We start from the raw sequence: 20,407 nt of genomic DNA on the forward strand, positions 1-20,407 counted from the left end.
AATGGTTTACTGGAAGCTTAAGCCAGGTTTCATTTTCGCCCCATTGTCTGATGCGTCAGCCTTTTTTGACCAGAGAGCTGAGATGTCATGTCCCACCGTGACCTTTCAGTCATATCACGGGTCTGTACGTACATGTTGAGGCCCGGAATGGAGTTAAAGGGTTCGTGATGAAGGAGGTCTGCACAGGATTTGGTGTGAATGCTGACATTGTTTTAAAAAAAGAGGTTTAAACAGTGTAGGTGTTTGGCACGTATGATATTGAGACAAGTAATCTTTTTCAACAAAGTCAGTCGATAGTTCTCGAGGAGGGTTTGGAGGGGGTCAAAGCCGGATGAATTTAGGGAGTCACAAGTGCTTCAATAATCCTCATTAACACTGCATTCCTCCCTCCCCCCACAAGCACAGCGTCTCCCAGCAGACTGTGTAAACTATTGTTCTAATTACGCAAAAAATGTGCAACTTCCCATTACACTTTAATATTCAAGACGCTATATTTTATCACAGTGTCATTTTCAAGTATGTCATCTTATGTAACTCCTACCAGTTTGGAATTCCTTTTCGAGTTTATGGATTAAATCAACAGCAGCGACATGAATTTCAGAGATAATCTGCACATAATTAGGAACAATTAGGCAGCCCAAAATGTGTCAGGTGATTTTAGCAAAAATTTCTGTGACCATTCATATTGTATTTGTAAACACGTGATTTGGGGAATTGTCACCTGAAACCAAAATTGCATGACTTTGTAACCTCACAATTTCGTTACTATTGAGGTATTGTTGATGGTATTGTTGACATTAATCAATAATTAATTATACATTTTTGTGTTTTTATTTAATTATTCTGAAAGAGGCCTTGTTTTGTTGTGGACATACAAGGAATTCCCAGCAAGAATAATAATGGGAATTATTATATTGTAAGCACATATGTAAGCAGCATTTCAATGTTTGTAATTTAAACCACTTTCCCACTGCTGGGTAATTTAATCTATGCCGGTTTATCATATTTTATGATTGAATCATTTATTTGGTATTGAAATTGATTGCAGTTGTAATAAAATAAAACCACGTAGTGATTTCCTCTCTCAAATATAGTGGGTTAGAAGTAGGAAGTGGTATATATTTAAAATATTAAGCGGAATATAAGCAACGCTACATTCCACCAAAATATATTGATATCACTCAGCACAGCTTCATCAGGATGCTTATTTTTCATCTCTTTTGATTGGTTTGTGCACACTCGAGCATGTCTTGTGACCCAATCTGTTGAATGCAACGAAAAGAAAAATGAAATTCAACCCTTCTTGTGTGATTATGGGCTCCTTTCTCCACAGTATTCTGAAATTTAATCCGCAAGACAGGCTTTTAACTTTAAATACAAACTTTAAAAAAGCAATACAGACGCCCCTAAAATCTGATTTGAGGAGGTCCACGGGGCTTTGTGAGCCAGGAGGCGTTTCTCTACTAATAATCTGAGCGAAGTCGAGCATCACACAGTTTATAAAGGCTGGTTTCTGCTGTCTGGTGCTCACTAAAGGGATTTTTCATACAGAGGAGGACCGCTGAAGATGGGGACATTCGTGGTGCTCTTGGTGCTGCTGGCCTTGGCCTCACACACTGCGGCGAGTAAGTAGAGAAAATATATCTTCTATCCTCATAATGAACTAGTTCAGAGGGACTATTTTTGGGATTATTTGGACTATTTTAAGCAATTGAAAGAGATGTTGGCTCTGTGACTGAGAGTCTTACAAACTTAGTTCAATAGTACAATATTCAAATCCTTTACTTTTGTACAAGTGTCAATATTGCAATATAAAAAACGTATTTATAAGTAAAAAATATGCTTCTGAAATGCCATGTATGTAAGCACTAGTATGCACATTGAGTTAAAGCATCAAAAGTCCTTATAATTTACAATTTTACAATTTACGTTTAAATGAGCTTAATTTTACGCTCTAATTTATCTTTCCTTTCATTAAGATAAACCCAATTTTCAACTTTTAATTCATAGATCTGAGTTCAAGGTCCCGTTTCATGTTTTTTTCCCCCATGACCTCCTTTATTCAACCACGCATGAAAGACACAGAATGTGACCTTTGTAAAGCAAAGAACAGATGATTTACCTTAATCCTTTTAATCTTAATTTAAACAGGTTAAATTCAACATTCTTTCAAACAGGACTTCAAGCATTTGGCACGTTGGGTGTGAATTAAAAGAGTTTTGGGTTATTATAATAATTAAATCACAGACGAAAACACTTCGATATTCCTGTGATGCCTGCAGGGAATTCATGAAGTGAAACCACAACGTTTATGAATAATACACATTGAATTTCTAATTATATATATATTTTTAATTCTGCCGTGTGACATTGTTGATCCGTGGTAGAAATCCTGCCCCGACTCAGCTGAGCCTCACATGAGAGGGATTGAAGGGATGAGAGATTTACATACTCAAGGTCTCATGGTGGGGAATTTAACCCTCTCTTACCTTTTGTCAAATCCATGAAGTCAGCATTAGCCCCCTATTTCCCCTACTAAATAATAATATAAATAAACAGTTATTTCCGTGAAAAGATTGAAAACAATACGTGTGCAAGGCGCAGTGTTCACATTTTGCATTGAATATTCATTTTTGCTGTTTCAGAGCCCAGAAACCGCTTCATTCGTTACCCGTCGTGGAACAATAAGATGTTTCCAATCTGGAAAGATGGAGACCCGCGATACAAAGACTCCTGGAAAGGTAGATGATATGTTGGATGCTACATATTATGACATTGTCATCAACAATTTTTACACACTTCTAATTACTTGATACTTCTAAAAAGAAAAGAAAGAAAAACTCATAGATGTTTTTCTTCGTCCAGGGGGAAAAGTGACTTTCAATGTGGGGAACGACTCACCGACTCTGACTGGAGCCAAAGTGACTTTCACCATCGACTTGGAGTTCCCTCACAACCAGAAGGTGCAGCCTAATGGAGACGTTGTTTGGGCCGAAGACTCCACAGTCAACGGTAACACACACACATGGTGAAATGCTACACGTACACACATGTTACTGCATTAGGACATCGATTGGGCTCAATGAGATACCTAAACAAGTGCTGGTTGTAATAAAAGCTTATTGAACCTGTGTGTTATTTGAGGAAATATCTCAACGACCGTGGTAAGATTCGTTCAGACGTCCCTCTCAGGATGATTATAACAGTAAAATTCCTGGTTGCTTTGTGTGTTTGGTGCGGTAGCAAAAAGATGGTGAAGATTGTGATCGCCATGAACATGAGTTTGAACACAGCTACCAAACGGCTACGTTTTAGCTTTGTCATTGTGAGCGTTTGAATGCACATTAGCATGTAGCTCAAAGACTAAGCGGCCTCAAGCAGCTGCTTGCATGCCTGCAGACTCTTCTAAAACCACTCTTGCTTCCGCTGCAGGAACAAAGTACCACCAGTCGGAGCCAGTATACCCAACTCAGGACACAGACTGGGAGGCTGTGTTCCCCGATGGGACACCAATTAAGAAGGACAAGAAGCCAGCCTACGTTTTCGTCTGGAAGACCTGGAGTGAGTGGAGTTTCTCGAGGCCCATGACCTGAACCACGAGCCAGGATTAGATTACGAGCATTAACATATGATCCCATTACATCACCACATTTGTCCTTTTCTTATTTTAGCCTAATGTTGTTGGATGAACAGGCAAACAAAACGGATACTTGTAGTGAACAAAGTGTTTCTCACGTGCCCCGTTGATGCTCGTTGGGCAGGTCAGTACTGGCAGGTGGCAGACGACTCCTCCTCCTCCCTGACCATCGACACCGATGACATCCCACTGGGCTCCTACACCATGGACATCGTTATCTACCACTACCGCAGCAAAGAGAGGTTCATTCCCCTGGGCTATGCCTCCACTCAGTTCTCCATCACCGGTTGGTTATAGGGGGAGGGGATAAAAAAAAGGCAAAACATTCCGCATCCCCGTGCGTAACATAGTGACCGAAAGAGTATTCTCCTCAGATCAAATCCCCTTCGCTGTCTCCCTGGACCAAGTCAACGACATCGTGGCCGAGGACATGCGCTTCATCCAGAACAGGGCGATCGCCTTCACCGTCACCCTCCACGACCCCAGCCAGTACCTCGGCAACGCGGACATCACCTTCAACTGGGACTTTGGGGATGACAGCGGAGCCCTGATATCCAGAGAGCTGAGCGTCACGCACACTTACATCAACTCGGGCTCGTTCAAGCCGCAGGTGGTGATCCAGGCGGTGATCCCGGATAAGGCCTGCGACCCGCCAGTCGACACCCCGACAGAGGCCCCGGGTCCAACCACTCACAAGGGCCCCACAGGTAAAGAACAGGTGTTAAACAAGCAACATGTAGCATGTTGATTAATGAGCATCAGAGGAGTCGATTGGTTCGGTACGGCCTTTAGACAGAGGCAGGCCAGACGTTTGCCTACAGGCTTTAAGCCGAGCTCAGCTGTTGTAAATATCTTCTCAAATATCCAATATTTTCCTGAGAAGCTAAACAATGTTCCCAGTATTGTTGCCTCGGCTTCACGTGTGTTGTGGAAACAAAGAAGTAACTCTGCGGTCCTTTTCCCGCGTGCAGTGAAAGCTGCTGCTCTGGCGTCTGCTGTCCCCATTCTGGTCTCAACCAAGGCCACTGGTCTGACTGTCAACTCGGCTCCTTCGGACACAGAGGAGGACAACGCTGAGGACGAGGCCTCCACCGCGCCCAACGCTCAGTCGGCCCGGGAAGCGGCCGCGGTGGCCGAGACTCCCTCCCTCGTCAATCGCGTCAACAAAATGCCAGCTGACCAGGAGGCACAAACAGGTCAGCTCTTTGAATAGTTGTACATCATTAAGAGTAAAGGTTTACCAGAAGGTAACGGGTTTGATCCCAACATGTAGCGTGTTCAACAACAGAAACGCAAACATTTGGTACCAGCTGACCGGAATGAGTCAGAGCAATTTCCTTAAATGTAAATGTGATGTAAAGCTTCAAACACACTGTCGCTGTAATGAAACACGATGGGCTCTGAGAATGACCCGATCTGCTCGGCTTTATCAGTTGTATTCTTATTTAAACGCTTAATGATGGTATACAGGTCAGTTAATCTATTTTGGTTTATTCATGGTTCTTCAAAACACACACACGCAAAAGTTAAAGCTCGTGCAAAATGTTACTAATAAAAAAAATTATTCAAACTCACTACGCAGAATGGCCCATTTCAGAGTCATGTTTATTAAATGTGCACATTCGAATGTGTTTAGTGACTTTCGTGGTTACAGGTGACGTACCGTTTACTTCCTCCAGGTGCGAAGCCTGCAGTGACCCTGACGGGCCGCGCTCCAGCGGCAGTCGTTGCTAAGAGGGATGCTGAAGATGCACCGTCCGACGACGACTGCGTGATTTACCGCTATGGCTCCTTCTCCACAGGCATCGAAGTGTGTGGTGAGTTGCCTCTCGTCGGCGACATGTTCGACGGCACCTGCTAAATGGAAACAATGAAACCCTTTTGAAGTGGCTGTCAGTGACCTCTTGTCGTTGTTTTCAGAGGGCATTGAAAAAGTAGAGATCGTAAAAATGGACAACGCTGTGATGGCAGCACCGGACACGAAGAGAAATGTTTTGGATGTCACTGTGACCTGCCAGGGAAGGTGAAAGCTACACTGCACTTTATCAAACAGTCCTTCAAAAGCATCGTGTTGTTTACTCACTGCACCATCTCCTTCCTGCAGCCTTCCAAAAGAGGTGTGCAGCATGATTCTGGATGCAGAGTGCTTGAGGCCGATACACACAAAATGCAACATGGTGGAGCCCTCCATTGATTGCAAGCTGATTTTGCGTCACTTCTTCAATGACTCCGGGGTCTATTGCATCAACGTGTCCATGGCCAACGACGTCAGTTTAGCTGTAACCAGTGCCAGGGTCAACATCGACATAGGTATCCGCAACTTACCCACCATGCAGCAGTCCAGTGCTCTTCTACTTTATCCCGGCCTGCTGACGGTGTGATCCTTGTTCCAGGTTCACGTCTGTCCTCTCCTGGCACCATCGGCATGGTGTTGGGTGTCCTGGTTCTTGTTCTAGCAATAGGAATGGTGGCATATTCTTATAGGTAAGGACTGCTTTACTAGCAATAAAGGGATGTCAATTTTCTACACATCACAGCACAATCTCATGCGTCTGCCTCAAAGTAAGGTTTGGTAATCGTCTATATATGTATATATATATATATATATACAGTACAGTACAGTATATATATACACTGTTTACTTTGTTTAAAACATTCTGAGTTTTGTCCCTGAAATCTGCAACTGTCTGGATTGTTTGCTTCACTCAACAGGCGCTTCATGTCCTACCGTCCTCTAAAGGAAGACCTGCTTGCTGCAGACCTGCAGGACAGCCGGGCTCACTTCCCTTCTGGAGGCTCTATGTTCGGAAAGATTCTGAACAGACAAGAGGCTGTGGACAACTGCCCTCTGCTGCAGGACAGACCGGTGTAAGCCAGGATGCTACAAAACAAGAAACTTCTGATTTGCAAGTTTTTTTCACCAGAGATGTCTTTTTTTACTTTTTTATTACATATTTTCTAGCGAAAACAAAAACTCATATGTGTCTAATATTTGGGTTTTTGATCAAAACCTCCTGTAACTAAGACATGCTCTTATCTTTTGTACTTTAACGTTTGGTAGTAAACGTGTACACTTTAATTTGGACAAAATTGAATTTTAATGTTTTCCAATAAACCTTCCTCAAAACAGTTGTGCAGTTGTATTTTCCGTCCGATTCATGGGACCTTGATAATAACGATAAGAAGACAATACATTAACTGATATAGGAGTTAGGTAGCTCCTTGACTGCTCAGCCCACTCCTCCTATTAGACAGCTCAAAACCCTGTATTTCCACATTTTGGTTAAATTAATAAAAACACAAACATATTTGCATGTCACAGGAGTTTTATTTAGAACAGAGCCAACGTGTTAATCAACAAACATTTCAGGTTGCATTCAAGAACACATTGTCATAAATAATTTCCTGTTTCTGGGCCTTTCTGTCCCTTTTAATATTCCTCTCCCTCTTCCTCTCCCTCCCCCTCAATGGAGTCGACTCCGACCTCCTCATAATCCTTCTCCAGAGCTGCCATGTCCTCTCTGGCCTCTGAGAACTCTCCCTCCTCCATTCCCTCCCCCACGTACCAGTGAACAAAGGCCCGCTTGGCGTACATCAGGTCAAACTTGTGGTCAAGCCGAGCCCAGGCCTCTGCAATAGCAGTGGTGTTGCTCAGCATGCACACAGCCCTCTGGACCTTGGCCAGATCTCCACCAGGAACTACAGTGGGAGGCTGGTAGTTGATGCCCACCTTGAAACCAGTGGGGCACCAGTCCACAAACTGGATGGAGCGCTTGGTTTTGATGGTGGCAATGGCAGCGTTCACATCTTTGGGAACCACGTCACCACGGAACAGAAGGCAGCAGGCCATGTATTTGCCGTGGCGAGGGTCACATTTTACCAATTGATTTGCTGGCTCGAAGCAGGAATTGGTGATTTCTGACACTGACAGCTGCTCGTGGTAAGCCTTCTCAGCAGAGATGACGGGGGCATAGGTGGCCAGAGGGAAGTGGATACGGGGATATGGTACCAAGTTGGTCTGGAACTCTGTCAGATCAACATTGAGGGCGCCATCAAAGCGAAGAGAAGCAGTGATGGAGGACACGATCTGACTGATTAACCTGTTCAGGTTGGTGTAGGAGGGACGCTCGATATCGAGGTTCCTACGACAGATATCGTAGATGGCCTCGTTATCGACCATGAAGGCACAGTCAGAGTGCTCCAGGGTGGTGTGGGTGGTCAGGATGGCGTTGTAGGGCTCCACCACAGCGGTGGACACCTGGGGAGCTGGGTAGATGGAGAACTCCAGCTTGGACTTCTTGCCGTAGTCGACAGAGAGACGCTCCATCAGCAGAGAGGTGAAGCCGGAGCCGGTGCCGCCTCCGAAGCTGTGGAACACCAGGAAGCCCTGAAGGCCGGTGCACTGGTCCGACTGTGGGAGGAGAGGGAGAGACGGCGATCACACATGAGACATAGTAATGTGATTTAACTTGAATACAAGAATGCATCCTCAGATATCATGATACCCACCAGCTTGCGGATCCTGTCCAGCACAATGTCGATGATCTCTTTGCCGATGGTGTAGTGTCCACGGGCATAATTGTTGGCAGCGTCCTCCTTACCAGTGATCAGCTGCTCAGGGTGGAACAGCTGGCGGTAAGTGCCACTGCGCACCTCATCTGAAGAGACAAAATGACTGAATTAGGTGTTTCCCTTTTAAGTGGCCTAAGTTCATTTTCAGCCGGAAGTGATGACACTTACCGATGACTGTGGGCTCCAGGTCCACAAAAACAGCTCTCGGGACGTGCTTTCCAGCTCCGGTCTCACTGAAGAAGGTGTTGAAGGAGTCGTCTCCTCCTCCGAGAGTCTTGTCACTGGGCATCTGTCCGTCCGGCTGGATCCCATGTTCCAGGCAGTAAAGCTCCCAGCAGGCGTTGCCAATCTGGACACCGGCCTGGCCGACGTGGATGGAGATACACTCGCGCTGCGGAGAGAAACATTATATCTGTTATAATGTCTGTTATCCTTTAACGTTCATGTTTAATGACATTCTGGTGCTGCTAGTTTTTACATTCATTCTACCACAATAATTGCAATATAAATGCTTCTCAACATTGTGATAATTCAGTCGCTCCACCTTCCTGAGGCAGTGCAGCAGGAGGCACCTCCCTGCACCACAATCTGCAGGGCACAGAAATGCCCGACAGGCCCCTCCACCGAGGCTCTCCTCTTTCCTGCAGCCCTTTTTGTCCTCTTGTCTTTTTCACCCGACACTCTTCCTCATTTGCAAGCATAAGCACAAATGCAAATGAATTTGCTCTTCCCATCAACGGCTGGAAATATTCCACTTGCTCTTTCGTTTTCAGGACGCAAAATCTCAACATTTCGCATTTTATTTGCATATTAGCCAAAAAAATAGCAATTTGTATCAAATCAATTGAATGTGGATTTATTTTACAATCATGTCTAAAGTGAAAATGAATGATTTTAATCGGATCTAATCGATGCCCACCGATCCCCCCCCCCCCCCCCCCCCCCGCCCGCCCCCCAGACAGGGTAGGGCATTTGCAGGTTGTTCGATTTTGAATGTAGTCACGCGATAAACTCGACAATAATATAAATATATAGATAAACATCACCAGATTCATCTACCTGCGCGTCTTAATGCGGACAGTGGGTGCATTGTTCTCATCTCCACACGGGGACAATCACTCCGTGCATCAATGAACAGCCACATCGTAATGGTCACTTTCAACCCCCCCAAAAAAAGAATTTGTCCGCTTGCTTTTAAATTTAGCTCGTAAAAATCGGCCCGATTGTTCAATTGGAGAGGGTCGTCGAGAGATGGAGACCCTTTGGAAACACCAGCCTCCATTAAAGTGCACCTCAACTGCTTCAGACAGACAGACAGAAAAGTCAACTTACCATTTTTGTTCAGGAACAGAAGGAGAAAAACGAAGAAAGGGGCTTTTAAAAACCGTCGTGGTTTGCGTTGCGTATTGTACCCAACGGGGTCGATGCAACAACTGCTGACTGGGAGGGCGGTGCTACCCGATTTATAGCCCCCGTGCAGGGAGGGGGATCTGCCTCTGTGCATTGTGGACAAAAAAGGATTTGGTCTATTTGGTAATGCCACGGCGCCTTGTCTTTATCTGTTTTATAAAATATATAGTTGTTTCCCTATTTCCCTATATTTTTGTGTGGATAAGTTAAAGCAAATTCTCATGGATAAAGGGCCAGTTCAAACAAAGCCAATTTATTATGCATGCAGAGGCAATGTGTTGGCAGAGGAGTGATCAAGGACATCTGCGAAGAGGAAAACTCCGAATCAAGACAAAGCTCACCAGATCCTGGTGAATTAAAGCAAATTGTCCGACTGTTCTTACAGTTCCACACCCCATGCATTATAATTAATGCAAAATCCCTCAAGACATCTGCTGCACAAGATGCTTCCATTCCACTTGAGCACATATCAGCTGGGCATCCATGCTTGTATCTGTCCGACATGCCAGCTCACCGACCCCCCCCCCCCCCCTTTGTTCCAGTTTCTCTGCAATGATGTCATTCAGTGGGCTGATCACGTGACACCGTGTCAACGTGTCCCTCTGTGCGCCATTCAGCTGCACTGACTTTGTGTCGTGCTTCCTCTTTGAGGAAATGAAATGGCCTTAATTGCAGTTTATGTGACATAATGGTCGCACTGAAGACCTTATGCACATGTGTGTCCAGGCTCACAGTGTGACTGTGTGATCAGCCACCATTAGGTGGAAGTTATTGTTGTATATTCAGCAGGGAATTGAGTGTCTGGAATCTAAAATCAGTTTTTGTGGTTGGTGTACTCAATGACAACTGCAGGGGGATGAAAGATGAGAAGCAGCCACGGCTCGTAGCCAGGACTTCTTGAGGGAACATTCCCCACTCCCCATCCCGCTCCTCCTCCTCCACGGCAGCTGTGAAACCGGGAGGGTCCGAGCAGCTGCAAACCAAGAGGAGAGAGGGAGGATGGGAGCTAGAGAGATGGGAGTGGTCCTTCATAGCATGCAACCAGCATCCTGCAAAGAGGAAGTATGACAACAAAGTGACAGCGGACATTCAAAATAACTTACTTAAAGTTAAAACATTGGTAAAATAAGCTGGTGGTCAGGGACTTTGAGAATGTCTGAATTTGGCTGGTATGATACAGGACAACAATGGCAAATGCCCAAAACGTAAAGGTGCCACATATCAGACAATAACTTAATGTGATAAAAAAAGAAGGTTGATTAGTGGTCTTCAACATATTCCCCAAAAAGATGGAAAACCTTTTAGATTTCACTGTGACCGAGAAGATCAGCTTCTCTTGAGTTTGCATCTCTCAGTTGTTTATTTTAATGGACCTCACATTCAAAGCGGTACAAAACAACTGTTCAGCTGAGCGGCTCAACTCCCAGTTAGCTTTCTTGTCTTTTCTTTAGGTCCACAGAAGAACAATGTGTTGCCAATCAGAGCTGTTACGCACACCAGAAAGAACTGCCTTGATGTGTGTGAACAAAAGAGCTTACTCACATTGATGCCATACATCTTGAGTTTGCATGGGCAACGCCCTATTTATTTATTTTGTCCTGAGTTTTAGGAGAAGGGGGAGACAAATCGTGTTTGCTTCCAGACACACGTCATCAGGCTAAAAGATTTTTGGAAAAAAAGATGGCTGACGGGCCTCAAATCCCCCACAGTGGCAGCTGCACTGCAGCTCGTTAAGGCTGCCATTTAAGCTGGAACACGTGACTTCCAGATAAAGGCGGTCTATGTGAATACTAGGCTGTATCCAGGCAACCACGTTATTCAGTCCCTAGCAACGGTTAAATCTTAGGAGGGGGGCTGGGGGTTGGGCGTCTGTGGATCTCAATGGCCTACATGTCCCTCATCTCTGGCAGTGCAGTTTGACCTCTTTTCACTGTAACTGAAAAAAAAATAAGAATAAAAATCCAAAGGAAAAATAAACTGTTACCACTGTTTAACAAAAGCGACAGCCATCACGTTCAAAAAAAATATATGGAATAATTTACTGATAGGCCTTTATCAAAATATACCAAAAGGCAGCAATTTGGACTTTTTTTGTACCTGGAAACATGGGTCAAAGTACTTATGCCATTTTGCATGAACTGCTGATGCATATTTCTCGATGTTGTCATCAGGCAGAGAGATAATAATAATACACTGTACCAGTATCTCAATATTGTGCAAGATTTAAATAATTTGCCAAGATGCAGTTAATATTCATGTTTTGGATCACCTGACTCCTTGACTGATTCATTCTGCCATCAAGCATGTGCAGTATGATGCTTACAAAGATAATATAAACAACCAATGTGATAAGTCAACAACAACGTAATATTCTCCCAAATTGCATACTGGTCTATTATAAACATGCACACACATATCTTATCTTTTGTATTCTACAACAAGCTAATATTATTCGGCATTCGTTTATAATGTGGTCATATGAATGTTCTGTTTAATGCATGTGAAACTGGGCTTGTGTGTTACCAGCATGATGAAATGGAGGGATGATTTTTCTTCAGAGGCTCCATGGGTGCTGCACAATAAGTGATGATGTAGTGATTCGGGTGCGGCCCGGGGGGCGGTCCGTGCAGCGAGAGAGACTCTCATCCAATAGGAAGCCGCGGGTGGCTTGGATGTGCCAGACTGACAGGCCATTGACCAATGGCGTCGCAGAAGCCGCCGACGCCGGTGCTGCACTTGTACATAAACCGCTGTCCATTCATGAAGGCCATTATCTCTTACATCGGCCCCATAACTGTCGAACTGTGAGATTTTTCGCGGAGCTTCAACCCCTTCGTCAAAATGGTAAGAACGTTTTACATCTAAAGAGACTAATTTTTCGGCTGTTTTTATTGACGCGAGGTGGGAGGAGCGTTAAGATTGATAGAAAAATGTGAATCACCTTGAGATATCATACAAAGTTTAACGTAACTTTCTTAAAATATTCAATTTAAACGTGTCATTAGCGGTTTAATACACCATTTAATACGAGACGCTAAGGCAGAACTACTAAGGATGGAGACACAGATGACGTCACGAGACGGGCAGATTGAACAAAAGAGATTTCCATCAGTTATATGGACGAAATGAATAACGAAGCCTTCGGTCCAATTAGCTCCTCTATGCGGTGTTTTGTTCTCGTTTATCACCGGTAAGCAGTAGACCCGTAGTCCCTGATTACAGGGCAACGTTACCCAGCGGGAGGATGCTCCTCTCCAGACGTCCCACGCCCCGGAAACGACTGGATTAAGTGCCCTGTCAGCAGGGCGCGAGGCATTAAAGCATCAGGCTGGTTGTCATTGGTTGTCTACGGTCGGAAATGGGAGCTTTATTTGCTGTTGTTTTGAAATATTTTGGTTAGATATTTTTCCGAGAACATCCCTCAAAATGTAAGTTTAACGGTTTATGGTGTGAGTTGATTAATATTAGGTTTTAGGTATCATATTAGAATTATGTTCTTAAAGGATTTTAATACCGTTTCTCAAAAAATGCTAATTGATTTAAAATTTATTTTGAATAGTTGAAAATGTAAAAGCATTTTCATTTTATGAATGAACATATTTTTTTAGTTTTGGAACACTTTCAGGTAAACAACTAATCTTGTTTTTTCTCTCCACAGCGTGAGTGTATCTCCATCCACGTCGGTCAGGCCGGTGTCCAGATCGGCAACGCCTGCTGGGAGCTTTACTGCCTGGAACATGGGATCCAGCCGGACGGACAGATGCCTAGTGACAAAACCATCGGAGGAGGAGACGACTCCTTCAACACCTTCTTCAGTGAGACCGGAGCTGGAAAGCACGTCCCGAGAGCTGTTTTTGTGGACCTGGAACCCACCGTCATCGGTAAGTGTCATCACGTCTGGCTGAAAATGAACTTAGGCCACTTAAAAGGGAAACAACACCTAATTCAGTCATTTTTTCTCTTCAGATGAGGTGCGCAGTGGGACTTACCGCCAGCTGTTCCACCCTGAGCAGCTGATCACTGGTAAGGAGGACGCTGCCAACAATTATGCCCGTGGACACTACACCATCGGCAAAGAGATCATCGACATTGTGCTGGACAGGATCCGCAAGCTGGTGGGTATCATGATATCTGAGGATGCATTCTTGTATTCAAGTTAAATCACATTACTATGTCTCATGTGTGATCGCCGTCTCTCCCTCTCCTCCCACAGTCGGACCAGTGCACCGGCCTTCAGGGCTTCCTGGTGTTCCACAGCTTCGGAGGCGGCACCGGCTCCGGCTTCACCTCTCTGCTGATGGAGCGTCTCTCTGTCGACTACGGCAAGAAGTCCAAGCTGGAGTTCTCCATCTACCCAGCTCCCCAGGTGTCCACCGCTGTGGTGGAGCCCTACAACGCCATCCTGACCACCCACACCACCCTGGAGCACTCTGACTGTGCCTTCATGGTCGATAACGAGGCCATCTACGATATCTGTCGTAGGAACCTCGATATCGAGCGTCCCTCCTACACCAACCTGAATAGGCTAATTGGTCAGATCGTGTCCTCCATCACTGCTTCTCTTCGCTTTGATGGCGCCCTCAATGTTGATCTGACAGAGTTCCAGACCAACTTGGTACCATATCCCCGTATCCACTTCCCTCTGGCCACCTATGCCCCCGTCATCTCTGCTGAGAAGGCTTACCACGAGCAGCTGTCAGTGTCAGAAATCACCAATTCCTGCTTCGAGCCAGCGAATCAATTGGTAAAATGTGACCCTCGCCACGGCAAATACATGGCTTGCTGCCTTCTGTTCCGTGGCGACGTGGTTCCCAAAGATGTGAACGCTGCCATTGCCACCATCAAAACCAAGCGCTCTATCCAGTTTGTGGACTGGTGCCCCACTGGTTTTAAGGTGGGCATCAACTACCAGCCTCCCACTGTAGTTCCTGGTGGAGATCTGGCCAAGGTCCAGAGGGCTGTGTGCATGCTGAGCAACACCACTGCTATTGCAGAGGCTTGGGCTCGGCTTGACCACAAGTTTGACCTGATGTACGCCAAGCGGGCCTTTGTTCACTGGTACGTGGGGGAGGGAATGGAGGAGGGAGAGTTCTCAGAGGCCAGAGAGGACATGGCAGCTCTGGAGAAGGATTATGAGGAGGTCGGAGTCGACTCCATTGAGGGCGAGGGAGAGGAAGAGGGAGAGGAATATTAAAAGGGACTAAAAAATGCTTAAACAGGAAAAAGTTGCTCCAAATCAACCGTAAATACATTCCAACAGAGAGGTTTGTCAAAGAGAAACCAGAATTAGGTTGATAGGTTGGAGTTTACTCTTTTAACAGTGAGGAAGACGAGTATTAAAAGGAACTAATAGCTCTATTCAAACAGGAGACAATTGCTCAGAGTTAGAGGAGAGTTGGGCTTTTCAGACTAAGCTATCCAGAATATGCCATTTTCACTATGCTCTAAATAAATTCCATGCAACATACAGTTGTCTGTGTCCTTTCTTTCTCTCTAGAAAAATGAAACACAACTTTTACTTGTTTACTTGTACCCAATTATACATTGAATGTTTGATTGAAAGCTTATAATAATTATTAATATTGATATGTGTGAAAATGATTGTGCTAAGTAGCAAGTAAATGATTTGTAAGATGAAAGAAAGATAGATAGTGTTTCATCCTCTAAAAAATATAAGCAGCTTCTTTAAGTGTCAAGACAAAGACCTAAAACCTAAAATATAGACGTATTTTTCATGGCGCTGCCGATATTTGGTTATTCCCCAAAAAATAATAGGCATTTGAGCTTTGTTATAAACAACCTGACTGACTGACTAGCGCAAATTACGAGGACTTGGTTCCACATAGAAACAATCTTAATCTCCCTGTATTGTTTTAACACTTCTTTGTATTACCACACAGCAATAAAGCAATTAGCCTACTCTCAACTATTGAGACGAAACTTATAAAGCATAAGTGGTCTTATGATTTTATAGCATGTGAACTTGCATCAGGGTGAAAGTGTGTTTACTGTTGAATTTAGGCTGGATGGCCTTCAGTATAAAAACAGCTGATCACTGACTTACATTTAAAACTGTTTTGTGATTTCTGATAAAAAAACACAAGAACTTTTTTATTTTTAATATTTTTACATAAGTAAAAGTTAAGGCGTTCAATGTCCCTGAAGTAATAAAGTTGGACAAGTGAGCATTTACTAAACAAACTGTTTGCCAATACAGTGTGCACCATTTTAATATTATATCTTAATCATCATTAGGATGAAGAAAGACCTCGGTAGCAATAAGCAAAACATATCTAATGATATAAAGACAAAAAAGGTTGACTTGAAGTTAAAAGACTTATATATCAGTGAAACTTTTACAGATCAAACGCTGAATTTTAGAATGGGGCACGTTAAATTTGTAGGTTTATATGAACTTGAGAGCCTAATTTTCTTTCCAAATAAAGATCCTGCCCAGATGCTGACCGTAGCATATACTACACACTAAAGAGTGTTACCACTGTGGCTACACTATATTCAGCAATTTGTAAAATAAATGTCCTTATCGGATCACATTAACCATATATACCAACTAAAGGTTATTTTATTGAATAACAAAAAAATAAATGAGAAACAACATAGAAATTTTCATTTACAGGATATTTATTTTGGAACAGAGCCAAACTGACATTTTTCTTGCATCACTTAGCCGAAAAACCAAAAATAGATTTGATAAACATTTATTTCGGAATGCCTTAAGCAATTAGTTCCTTTTAAATAGTGTTTTTTGTCCCATTTAATACACCCTTTTCCTCACCGGTGAAGGAGTCAACTCTAACCTAACAACCTTATGTTCTCTTTGACATTTCCTATCACATTAAATTAAAATCCCAAAGTGAATTTTGTGGAGGTTTATTCTGAACAGCCAATGTAGTAATTAACTGTCTTTTGGAATGTAACTAAGGACTAATTAAATCAATTTCTTTCCTGTCCAAGCGTCATTTATTGCCGTTTAATATTCCTCTCCCTCTTCCTCTCCCTCGCCCTCAATGGAGTCGACTCCGACCTCCTCATAATCCTTCTCCAGAGCTGCCATGTCCTCTCTGGCTTCTGAGAACTCTCCCTCCTCCATTCCCTCCCCCACGTACCAGTGAACAAAGGCCCGCTTGGCGTACATCAGGTCAAACTTGTGGTCAAGCCGAGCCCAGGCCTCTGCAATAGCAGTGGTGTTGCTCAGCATGCACACAGCCCTCTGGACCTTGGCCAGATCTCCACCAGGAACTACAGTGGGAGGCTGGTAGTTGATGCCCACCTTGAAACCAGTGGGGCACCAGTCCACAAACTGGATGGAGCGCTTGGTTTTGATGGTGGCAATGGCAGCATTCACATCTTTGGGAACCACGTCACCACGGAACAGAAGGCAGCAGGCCATGTATTTGCCGTGGCGAGGGTCACATTTTACCATCTGGTTGGCTGGTTCAAAGCAGGCATTGGTGATTTCTGACACCGTTAGCTGCTCGTGGTAAGCCTTCTCAGCAGAGATGACGGGGGCATAGGTGGCCAGAGGGAAGTGGATACGGGGATATGGTACCAAGTTGGTCTGGAACTCTGTCAGATCAACATTGAGGGCGCCATCAAAGCGAAGAGAAGCAGTGATGGAGGACACAATCTGACTGATCAACCTGTTCAGGTTGGTGTAGGAGGGACGCTCGATATCGAGGTTCCTACGACAGATATCGTAGATAGCCTCGTTATCGACCATGAAGGCACAGTCAGAGTGCTCCAGGGTGGTGTGGGTGGTCAGGATGGCGTTGTAGGGCTCCACCACAGCGGTGGACACCTGGGGAGCTGGGTAGATGGAGAACTCCAGCTTGGACTTCTTGCCGTAGTCGACAGAGAGACGCTCCATCAGCAGAGAGGTGAAGCCGGAGCCGGTGCCGCCTCCGAAGCTGTGGAACACCAGGAAGCCCTGAAGGCCGGTGCACTGGTCCGACTGTGGGAGGAGAGGGAGAGACGGCGATCACACATGAGACATAGTAATGTGATTTAACTTGAATACAAGAATGCATCCTCAGATATCATGTTACCCACCAGCTTGCGGATCCTGTCCAGCACAATGTCGATGATCTCTTTGCCGATGGTGTAGTGTCCACGGGCATAATTGTTGGCAGCGTCCTCCTTACCAGTGATCAGCTGCTCAGGGTGGAACAGCTGGCGGTAAGTCCCACTGCGCACCTCATCTGAAGAGACAAAATGACTGAATTAGGTGTTTCCCCTTTAAGTGGCCAATGTTAATGTTCAGCCGGAAGTGATGACACTTACCGATGACGGTGGGCTCCAGGTCCACAAAAACAGCTCTCGGGACGTGCTTTCCAGCTCCGGTCTCACTGAAGAAGGTGTTGAAGGAGTCGTCTCCTCCTCCGAGAGTCTTGTCACTGGGCATCTGTCCGTCCGGCTGGATCCCATGTTCCAGGCAGTAAAGCTCCCAGCAGGCGTTGCCGATCTGGACACCGGCCTGACCAACGTGGATGGAGATACACTCGCGCTGTGTAGCGAGGAAAGAGGAAAGATTTTAGTATAGATTTCCACTGATCTCAGCACCTTCTTAAATAATATTCTTTCAACAAGTCTTTATACTCGTTAAAAAGAAGAGTAACATATGTATTTGATTTTGTCAAATAGACTTTAAATCAACTCTAAAATGGCAGTGCAGAGACGGTTTCAATTATTTACTTTCACTTTGCATTAGAGGTGTTTGCGGCGGTTGTAGTGCGTGTGCCTGAGGCTCAGTCCATAATGTGATTTTTGTTTTTCTCATCTGCCAAATAAGATTGTGTTTGCTGCATAATTACTCCTGGGGCGATGATTATGTAGGTCGGCACATGTTTCTCTGTGCTGTCCCTTTAAACAGCCACATTCACATCCTCCTCTGGGAATAGAACGCTCACATTCGTAGATGAATAATGAACACAGGTGTTGTTCCCATTTTAAATACATCTATGTCATATTAATAAAGGAATGTGGTTTTGATTATTCAGTGGTATAATTGAATATAACATCTTCTCTAGAACAAGGTGCTCTGAATTCGAATCATAAAAAAGCCATAAAGGCTTCTTTAAATCAGGATTACAGACTATTGCACGCATTGCTGTGAAGCTAATCAAGCTGATTAAGGAGATATGTGGGGAGAAGATTGGTCGTCTCAAATTGGCTAAATTTCTATTAAGCATGCGATTCACCAACATTTGTATTTGTCTAATAGCAGCCATATTAAAAATAAAGCTGTATACATCCACGATGCTCTTCAGTAAAGGAACGAACGGGTGAACGAAAATCGCCGACTCTAAAAAATAATTTGAACCGAAACATGAAAACAGAAACAGAATTTTTTTTCGTCAAATATTACTTACCATGACGGCTCGTCGATATTATGCAATGTAATGAGACAAGACAGAGCAGCGTTTGTGTCTGAAGGGTGCGGTGTTTGATGCAGATTCGCAGATGCACAGCGCCCATGTACTCGACCTGCCCCTGCAGGAGAACAGGGGAAGTGCACCCGGAATACAAACTCCTCCTTCTGCCGCAGTAACTGTTTCACAACCACAACCAGAACAAAAGGTTGTCAAACGGAGACACGAGGACTCTGAACACGTCCCGAGTATTGTGGTTTCTGGGGCCGTGGAGTCTGGTAGCCCAATTGCAGGTCTATCTTGTTGTGGGACCGAATAGCGGGATGTGGATTCGCGAAATTTTTAGTATGTCCGTACTTATATGGGGAGAAAGGTCCTGTTTCCTGTTAAATATTCCTGTGTAGAAATATAACATATGATCCAGATCTGATGTTAAGTGTTGAAAACTCTGGTAAAAGATTTGAATGTGTATCTGGGTTAAATGCTGCTGGAAAAGGCTTGCTTGAATGCTCCTCAATCAATGTATTATTGGGTCTCATTAAATATCTTCAATCCATCTAGTCAAACTTTCTGTATTTCTTCAAATGCGCCAATATTGGATTCTCATTTATACAATAATTAGTTGACCAGTACCAATTGCCGTGTGAACAATCACTTATTCCGATCAAATACACTGTATAATTTATTTTGAAATTAATCATCCTGCATAGTGGGTAGCATTACTTTTGATATTTCGAGGGTATTTTAATACTTTTGTACTTTTACAAAAGTAAACTGTCTAAACCGTTGCCTTATTGTAAAGCACAGTGCAAATAACATTTGCATTACATTAAAATATCCTCAATTATATGGAAACAAATGACTGAACATTTATTATATATGGTTATGGTGAGATGATTAAACCTAAAGCTTTCGGGCGAGAGACATGGTACACCTTAGATTGGTCGCCAGCCGATCACAGGGCTAACACAGAGTCAAACAACCATACCCACATCCACACACCTACGGGCAATTTAGAGTCACCAATTAACCTGATCCCCAGCGCATGTCTTTGCACTGTGGGAGGAAGCCGGAGAGAACATGCAGACTCCACACAGAAAGGCCCCAAAACATTCTAGTTTGAATTTAAGGTGTGAGTTCATCCAGGTTACAAAGCATTTTATTACTTTCCTCTATGCCATCCAGGCATGCAGGATATTTTGCTGTAAATTTTAAGATATCCAAGCGATATGCCTCTCAACCAATACTTTTGCAGTGAAATTGATTTCATCAGTGGTACTTAACTATAAACTACACTATAAATGGGGCCCAATTCCAGAACTGAAAACGCTCTGTTAATTTGAAATGGAGAAAAAAAGGCCTGAATTATTTATAATTAAATAAATATTGAGTAAACAAT

The 20,407-nt window shown here is 44.0% G+C and overlaps 4 protein-coding genes across 5 annotated transcripts; 2 read left to right on the forward strand and 2 right to left on the reverse strand.

Annotated features, from left to right (window-relative positions):
- The first annotated feature begins 1,307 nt into the window (after positions 1–1,307).
- pmelb (premelanosome protein b) lies at positions 1,308–6,766 on the forward strand. Its single transcript, XM_040194546.2, has 12 exons — positions 1,308–1,625; positions 2,646–2,741; positions 2,866–3,012; positions 3,433–3,561; positions 3,762–3,923; positions 4,012–4,344; positions 4,609–4,833; positions 5,317–5,454; positions 5,558–5,660; positions 5,742–5,947; positions 6,031–6,121; positions 6,350–6,766. Exons 1-12 carry the CDS (start codon positions 1,568–1,570, stop codon positions 6,507–6,509), a joined length of 1,848 nt encoding a protein of 615 aa, XP_040050480.2. The 5' UTR covers positions 1,308–1,567; the 3' UTR covers positions 6,510–6,766.
- Positions 6,767–6,945: 179 nt separating this feature from the next.
- LOC120829932 (tubulin alpha chain) lies at positions 6,946–10,151 on the reverse strand. 2 transcript variants are annotated; one of them, XM_078089024.1, is made up of 5 exons: positions 9,961–10,150; positions 9,542–9,705; positions 8,378–8,600; positions 8,147–8,295; positions 6,946–8,048 (listed from the first exon to the last, which is right to left on the reverse strand). In XM_078089024.1, exons 2-5 carry the CDS (start codon positions 9,542–9,544, stop codon positions 7,068–7,070), a joined length of 1,356 nt encoding a protein of 451 aa, XP_077945150.1. In that variant the 5' UTR covers positions 9,545–9,705; positions 9,961–10,150; the 3' UTR covers positions 6,946–7,067. The 2 variants fall into 2 exon arrangements, with proteins under 2 accessions (XP_077945150.1, XP_040050486.1); XM_040194552.2 differs by having other exon boundaries at positions 9,542–10,151.
- A 2,156-nt stretch (positions 10,152–12,307) lies between these two features.
- LOC120829935 (tubulin alpha chain) lies at positions 12,308–15,086 on the forward strand. Its single transcript, XM_040194557.2, has 4 exons — positions 12,308–12,463; positions 13,278–13,500; positions 13,586–13,734; positions 13,833–15,086. Exons 1-4 carry the CDS (start codon positions 12,461–12,463, stop codon positions 14,811–14,813), a joined length of 1,356 nt encoding a protein of 451 aa, XP_040050491.1. The 5' UTR covers positions 12,308–12,460; the 3' UTR covers positions 14,814–15,086.
- A 1,157-nt stretch (positions 15,087–16,243) lies between these two features.
- LOC120829933 (tubulin alpha chain) lies at positions 16,244–19,187 on the reverse strand. Its single transcript, XM_040194553.2, has 4 exons — positions 19,009–19,187; positions 17,921–18,143; positions 17,690–17,838; positions 16,244–17,591 (listed from the first exon to the last, which is right to left on the reverse strand). The coding sequence occupies exons 1-4, from the start codon at positions 19,009–19,011 to the stop codon at positions 16,611–16,613; spliced, it is 1,356 nt and encodes a 451-aa protein (XP_040050487.2). The 5' UTR covers positions 19,012–19,187; the 3' UTR covers positions 16,244–16,610.
- Between the last annotated feature and the right edge of the window lie 1,220 nt (positions 19,188–20,407).

The sequence above is a fragment of the Gasterosteus aculeatus genome, chromosome 2, assembly GCF_964276395.1.
Source record: "Gasterosteus aculeatus chromosome 2, fGasAcu3.hap1.1, whole genome shotgun sequence".
In the NCBI taxonomy this organism is placed as follows: Eukaryota; Metazoa; Chordata; class Actinopteri; order Perciformes; family Gasterosteidae; genus Gasterosteus; species Gasterosteus aculeatus.